Source organism: Bactrocera latifrons, unplaced genomic scaffold (assembly GCF_001853355.1).
Source record: "Bactrocera latifrons isolate USDA-ARS-PBARC rearing strain unplaced genomic scaffold, ASM185335v1 scaffold_380, whole genome shotgun sequence".
NCBI lineage: Eukaryota > Metazoa > Arthropoda > Insecta > Diptera > Tephritidae > Bactrocera > Bactrocera latifrons.
The window spans coordinates 99,549-106,897 of NW_017537024.1; the positions used below are offsets into that span (position 1 = coordinate 99,549).

The 7,349-nt window shown below is 34.9% G+C and overlaps 1 protein-coding gene across 1 annotated transcript; it reads right to left on the minus strand.

The window, feature by feature from the left end:
• Positions 1 to 1,125: 1,125 nt before the first annotated feature.
• On the minus strand, positions 1,126 to 7,107 carry LOC108972143 (sulfide:quinone oxidoreductase, mitochondrial). The gene is made up of 7 exons (XM_018938645.1): positions 6,790 to 7,107; positions 2,900 to 3,005; positions 2,604 to 2,828; positions 2,328 to 2,528; positions 2,055 to 2,264; positions 1,415 to 1,988; positions 1,126 to 1,326 (listed from the first exon to the last, which is right to left on the minus strand). The coding sequence occupies exons 1-6, from the start codon at positions 6,903 to 6,905 to the stop codon at positions 1,488 to 1,490; spliced, it is 1,359 nt and encodes a 452-aa protein (XP_018794190.1). The 5' UTR covers positions 6,906 to 7,107; the 3' UTR covers positions 1,126 to 1,326; positions 1,415 to 1,487.
• Between the last annotated feature and the right edge of the window lie 242 nt (positions 7,108 to 7,349).

The window sequence follows — 7,349 nt, forward strand, 5'->3', positions numbered from 1 at the left end:
AAACATAAAGAAAGATAAACTATGTTGAAATTTATTAAAAATTGGCTTTCCTTTTCACAATATAATTAAAATTATAGAGCTCAGAGTAGGTAAATGCGAAAGAAAAAATTTAAAAAAAAAATTCTTTTATTTAATTTTTAGCTTTAAATTTTTATATAATTGCTTTTTTATTTGCTATCCGATATTTGGCATTTGAATTGAAAATTATTATTTTTTCGATTTTTGAGATTAAAATTTTTTATATTAATTTATTCTTGGAATTACAAAAACTTCTTAAATTCAATAATTTGTTCAAAAAATTATTTGTAACCCTGGTTTTTTATCATAATGTTCATAGATAGTTATTACTTATTCTGTTAAAAAATATTGATCACTCTAATATATCTTAAAACTGTCTACATAAATGTTGGAGCTCCGTGTGGTTATCGCACTTGTCAAGAATTCGAACACTGTATTTCTACTAGAAATAAATATGCGCATATTATTGACAGATCAGTGGCCTACTATTCGTGCCTTTATAAAAAAATCCTGGAATCAATTGAATTTTAATARCAATTTTAGGTCCTTGGAATGCTATTGCGTCAATATATTCAAATGCACATAAAATTTRTGTTAATTTATTCCGCATGAATTGCTCATTCAAACGCAGTCGGTGCCAAATTTGTTTGTGTACTTTGATTTGGCTACTGTATTTATACCCTGAACAGCCCTGGGGTATATTAAGTTTGTCACGAAGTTTGTAACAAACAGGAGGAGATCTCGGAGATTCTATAATCCACYTTAGATATGTATATAAATCATCAGCATAACAATGATTCCGTTTAACCTTSACCGTCTTTATATACGCGAACTAGTCTCCCAGTTTATGAGGTATCGATCTCAAATTTTGCACACGGCAGGAGTAAAGACTCCTTAAGTAGCTTCCCATTCGCCGGAATAGCTGCCCTAAAAACTGACCGATTAAAATCAAGCTAAAAATCGTATACACCCTTTTATGCCGAAAGAACTGCAYCTGTGTAGGCTATTATAGCTTCGGTGCAGTTGAAATGAACATTTTTTTTCTTGTTAGACTAAATATTTACTTCATTGTTTCGGTAAAACTCGTTAGGAATAATTATAAATGCGTTGGCTTTGTAATGTAAGAAGAAAGTTTGGCAATTTTATTTAAAGAAATTATGAAAATATACTAAAAAGCGAGCGCAATTGTCTGCTTACAATAAAATTTCGGGAAATGTCGAGACTTGTAGAGTTTCTTCACTTTGCCACTTCCAGAGACTGCCACAGTAACTTGGACCGCTTTAACTTGAGCGCTGACTTTTTCCGTTGCTGAAAGATAAACATGCATAAATACTTAAAAAATATATTTCGAAATTATTTTATTTTATATTTTTTGGAGCTTCAAATGCGCGCTTACCATTTATTGCAGTTGTCTCCTCACAAATACATTTATAAGCCATTATATATATATTTATCCGGTAACTTCACATTCACTTTTTGCCGAATTTAAATACAGACAGAGCATTACGCATCAGCGCTGGACCGTTCCAGTAGCCATTCAGCATGACTTTCCAATAGAGCGTAGGCATTAAGGCCTTCTTTAAGAAGAACATTGTGTAGCGTTCTTTATTCTGTGCGAACGGGAATGTCTCCAATGGCTTCAGATCGTAATCGAATTCAGCTAAAATGCAACTGCGATAGCCGGTGACCAGTGGACACGAAGCGTAGCCATCATAGATGCGCTTCAGTTCTTTGCCTTTCAGTGCAGAAATCATATTGTGATACACGACCGGCGATTGGGCGGCTACTGAAGCGGCAGTCTTTGAGTTGGGCGACGCCGAGCAGTCACCGATTGCAAAAACATTTTTATATCGCAGATGTTGTAGCGTCGATTTGTTCACATCCACAAAACCGGTCTCGTTCACCAATGCCTTGCATTGCGCCAATGCAGTTGGTGTGCTCATGGGTGGCGTGACATGCAGCAGATCATACTATAGAATGTTAAAAACATTTTTGTTAATAAGATTTAGGGTATATTTGTGTATATTTATGCGTACTTTCTCTTCGAAAATCTGCTCTGGTTTGTCGAGGTCTTGGAATACGGCCACATCTTCCTGCGGACGCACCTCTATTAAGTTTCGTTTCAAATTGACTTTGATATCACGTTTCTCTACAACTTTCCACAATGCGTCGGCATAGTGTTTGACACCAAAAATGACTGGCAATGCTGTGTTGTATGTAAGCGCTATTTTGTTGCGCTTATTCAACTGTGAATATTTAAATTAAACAAAATTGAAGTTTAACATTTTGTTTTCTTTCAATGCATTTACCTTGCGGAAGTAGTGCTCGGCAATGTAGACGATCTTCTGCGGTGCCCCTGGACATTTTACGGGTGAAGCGGGGAATGTGAAAATCGCGTTGCCACCCTGTATGTTTCGCAAGCACTCATAGGTGCGATCCACATATTTGGGTGAGTAATTTGAGCAAACTTTGCCATTTGCTATTGAGAGCGCTTCAACTAAGCCGGGTATCTATTGAGTATAGAGTAGGAGCAGATGTTAAAAATATTCCTAGAAATCAGTTCATTTATATTTCCCGCTACTTGCCTTATCATAGTTTAACTGCAGACCTGTGGCCACTAGTAGCATATCATATTTGATATTCGTGCCATTTGCCGTTTTCACCATATTATTATTCGGATCAAATTCCACAGCTGCCGCCTTGATCCAGTTGACGTTTTTCGGCAACACCTCCGCCATCGGTTTATACGATTGCTCCAATCGTTTCATGCCACCCCCAATCAGTGTAAACATCGGTTGGTAGTAGTGACGCTGTATAAATGATTTTTGTCTTATGAAATACGTAGTACAGGTTATATGATTGCAAATGGCGGAGTACGTACCTCAGCTGGCTCCACAACCGTCACTTTGTTCTTTCCCAATTTCGAAGATAACTTCGCCGCTAGGGCACAACCACCGGAACCACCACCGACGATCAATACTTGACAGCTGCGGAAACATTAACAAAAAAAAAAAATGACGTGTGAAGGGTTACATGAGTTTACGGGCTTGAAAAATCGATTTTTTTCTAATAAAATATTTAGTTTTTATATTGGGGGAAAAATTGTTGAAAAAAGGCTGTTTTTACCCAAGGAGCAGTAACAACAGTAAAATCAAGTTGACCAGGTGCAATATATAGTATGGTATAATACATAATACATGGTTTTCCAATAAGAGCGATATGATTTCTCAAAAAAAAGAAAAAAAAAAAACACACACACACTAATTGTTAAGAAATTTCAAATGTTTTCTTTATTTATAGTATCCATATAGTGCAATCGATCAATTAAGTTTTCAAAATACTCAAAATAGTCCCCTTTTGCTTCAATATAGCTTTTTGCACGGTCCAAAAGCATGTCGAACCAATGTTTTAGCTCGTTAGCCGGTATAGCCGTCAGTATGACGGTGCAAGCCCTTTGAATGGCCGCTACGCTCTGCATAACGCTTTCCTTTCATGGGCAAATGCATTTTTCCGAAAAGGAAGAAGTCTCACGGTGCCATAACAGGTGAATACGGGTTATTTGGTTTACGGGATTGGTTAATGGTTAAAATATGATTTTTGGTCAAATAATTGTCCTTCGAATGTTGGATTCTGAGCAATTTTTGGTCATCAGTCAATTTGTGCGGAACAAACCATGCACACACCTTTCGTAAGTCCAAATGTTCGGTCAAAATGCGAAAAAGCGATGTTTTAGAGATGTTCAATTCCATTTCAATGATTTCGGCTGATTTTTGGTGAATTCACGCACAGTTTAGATGGAATTTCCGGTGATCACACATTTTGATCGTCATTTATGTGATCACGACAACTTTGAAAACGTTGAAACCACTCGTGCACTCTGCTACGGGATAGGAAATCATCGCCATAAACTTGTTTCATCAATTAAAACGTTTCGGTAAAAGTTTTACCAATTTTAAAACAAATTTAATGTTTTCTCTTTGCTCGGTGCTTATTTTCGCACCGATAACACAAATATACTGATACTGAAAACATAATTACTTCACCTCCAATCGATGATGTGTCATGAAATTCTCACTGGACAATCGATAAAGATACAGATTCTAATGCACCAGTTGACATATAGATGGTCAGATGGCGCTAGTTTCAAAAAGTCCTGTTTACTTTGGAACCCACTTTGCATTATTAAATCTATTCTAAGTCGTATGTGTTATCTTTGAAGTGTTGGATCTGATACTTTTCATTCATCATTATAAGTATCATATTAGTTTAAATACATCTATAGAAAGATAATTGTCGGCAGTAACTGGTTTTCTTGCTAAATCTAAGTCTTGTGCAATATGTACACTTGGATAATGTATGAAATAATATTTTTGTACCTGATCTATTGCAAATTTTCACTAATGATAATTTCCATATATTTTGGAGATTTATTAATGATCTAGTCTTGGTAAAGAGACCTTATTGAATTATATTTGTAAGATTTTGTTTAGTTAGAGCCGTAGAGAGGAAATCGCGGCTAGGGGAGGATAGATATTGGATGCGAGTAACCTAGTCCATCAATTATTGGGGAAAAAAGTGTACAAAAAATTGTGGCAGAGCACCGCGCCACCCTGAGGACTCAGGCCTGGGAGGAATCAAATATTGATGAAGTAATTTAACTGCAACAGTTTTTCGAAACTAACGAAATTTGAGATTTTCAAAATAACTATTGAGTAATACAGGTAGTCAACACCTGTACTGGTATTCACGCGCAAAGACAGACATTCAGTGCTCTATTCTGAGAATACTTCGCAGCTGATTTGTGATAAAAAAACTTGTGATGTTTGTTGTGAGGTTTGATTTTAGACACCACATAATTGTGTGGAAATTGTGAGCATTCGAGCTTTTGAATTTACGCCAGCATAAAAAAAATCACAATAGTGAGAGTTATCTCACTATTGAGTTAGAGTATACTTCGGGTGCTTCTACCGAATGGGGCTGTTAACTGGTTTGCAAAAATTCTAGAACAAATTTAGAATAGGAAGAATTAGTTTATTTTGATTTCCACGTTGCCCAAATTTTACGAGAAATCCCCTACTTTGGTAAAGTTTAGAAAGGAAATAAAAAGATTACTGAGGACCTAGCGTGGAATGAGTATTTTAAGAAGGAGGGACATCTAAAGAGATAGTCCAAAGGTGTAAACTTTTAAAATTTTAGTTGGTTATTAATTTTAAATGTAACATTCATTGTTTTGAGTCTTTATCTTTTGTATAAAGCAGTTTGTTCTATGTAACATTGTGATCTAGAATAATAATGATCTGTATCGACGATGCAGTTAATTTATACAATATTTTGAACTAGCAAAGCTGTAGAAACTAGCATTCTAGCATGAATTTTAATGACTGTCCTTAATTCTCGTTTTCGCTGCAGGATATTAATATGTGTTTATACTTCCATATGTGTACGTTATCGGAATATTGAGCAGTCGTAAATGTGTTAGCCGGCACTAAATTAAATATAGAGAATAAATATAATAAGCAAGTGTTATATCTATATATATTATATTTTAGCCATAAAATTGATAATTTGCAGTCAGTAGGAATCGTAATGCACTACTTAAAGTATCGGGTTTTGCAATAGGATTGATATGATTTCGTCCACCAATGCCCGCCATTCGTCGAATTGCTAAAAATTTCAAGCTTACAATTTCTTTATATAATGTACAAGTGCCAATAAGACCACCGGATCACCGTAAACGTCGTGAATTTACTGACTTTGTCTTAAAACAACTTGAAAACGATAACGATTATTTAAAGATAATCATTTTATTCGATGGTGTGGTTTTTGGTCTGGTGGAATCATCGGTCCGTACTTCATTCAAAATGAAGCACCGTTGCAGTCAATGAAGAGCGGTATAGATTGATAATAACCATCTTTTTATGGCCGTATTTGGAAGAAGTTGATGTTGAGAACATTTGGATGCGACAACACGATACTACCTACCACACAGCACCAGCAACAACCGAATTAGTGCGAAAAAAGTTTGGCGATTCGATTATTTCAACAAATTGTGACACTGAGTAATCTCCAAGAAGTTGTGATTAAACACCATTAGACTACTTCTTGTTGGGGTTATTTGAAGTCACTTATGTTTAGTAATAAACAAGACTTTATTCAAGCCTTAAAAGTCAATATGGAAGTGCTACTCATGAGATATGATTTAGTAGTAGAAAAAGTTCTCGAAAATTGTTCGTTCCTGCAAATGAGTCGTGGAGGCCATTTGAATGTGATATGTTGATGTTATATTCCGTATTTAATTATTTCGATTATAATTCACATGAAATAAAATACATTCGAATTTCCTTAAAAATTAGTGCTTTTTATTTTTTTATAATAAATTATATCACTCTTATTGGAATACCCTGTATTAGTTACATGCTGGTTATCAGAAGAGGGCGGGGTTGTCTCAAGTGCGTACGCTAAGCTTTTAATTGAATTTACTTTTAAAATATTTATTATATGACGCAACCGAAAACTGTTAGGCCGTGTTCAATTCCCTATGCACTGTAAATTAATTTATTTTAAAAGAGTTATTAAATTAACTAACTAATTTCGTGTTTAAAAACAATATATTTGAATTTAATGTGATTTTAAGAATGATTTCACGGTTTTTGGCTATAATCATTTCTAAATAATCGCTACTAATGGGCAAAATTACTATTGTTCCAACTAGTAAGTGAATACCCCAAATTTACATGTTGTTTAGCTTTACATATGTATGTATTTACTTACTCATGTTGATCTCTTAGCGCTTGACCGGTTGCAAAAGTGCGAGCGGCAATGCTCCCACTGTTCACATAACACCCAGCCGCGATTGGCAATTTACTAGCTGATATTACTTTCAGCATATTTATGTGTATATTTATATATGTATTTATTTACTGTTTTTAATATTATTTATTATTATTTTTTTGTTTTATTATTTAAATGGCGCGGCACAGCACCTGTTCTTTCCTTTACCGACGATGTCACACGCTTTACTATTTACCGTGTTCGACCAAAAACTGTATTCATAACATTTCGCAAACATCCGTACATGCATCGACCTTGGAAGTCTCACGAGTATTCTATGTTTTTAAAGTTCACTATATTATTCATTTTGCATTCGATTTTCGTTGTGTTTCGCTCATTAACTAATAAAAGCTTTGCGACGTGCCTCTTTCCTTTGATTTTTTGGTAAACTGATTTTTAAAATCTCATAACTCAAAATTTACTGGTATACACGGTATCATGGGTTGGTAGGTAGGTGGTATTTCGGTTTGGGGAAAACTGTAAAAAATACATATTTCTAA

Coding starts and splice junctions, on each gene's coding strand:
- LOC108972143 (XM_018938645.1), bottom strand. CDS start 6,905: ATGCTGAAAGTAATATCAGCTAGTAAATTGCCAATCGCGGCTGGGTGT. Junction 2,529..2,603: donor TGCAGTTAAACTATGATAAG/GCAAGTAGCGGG, acceptor TATACTCAATAG/ATACCCGGCTTAGTTGAAGC. Junction 2,265..2,327: donor CCGAGCACTACTTCCGCAAG/GTAAATGCATTG, acceptor AAATATTCACAG/TTGAATAAGCGCAACAAAAT.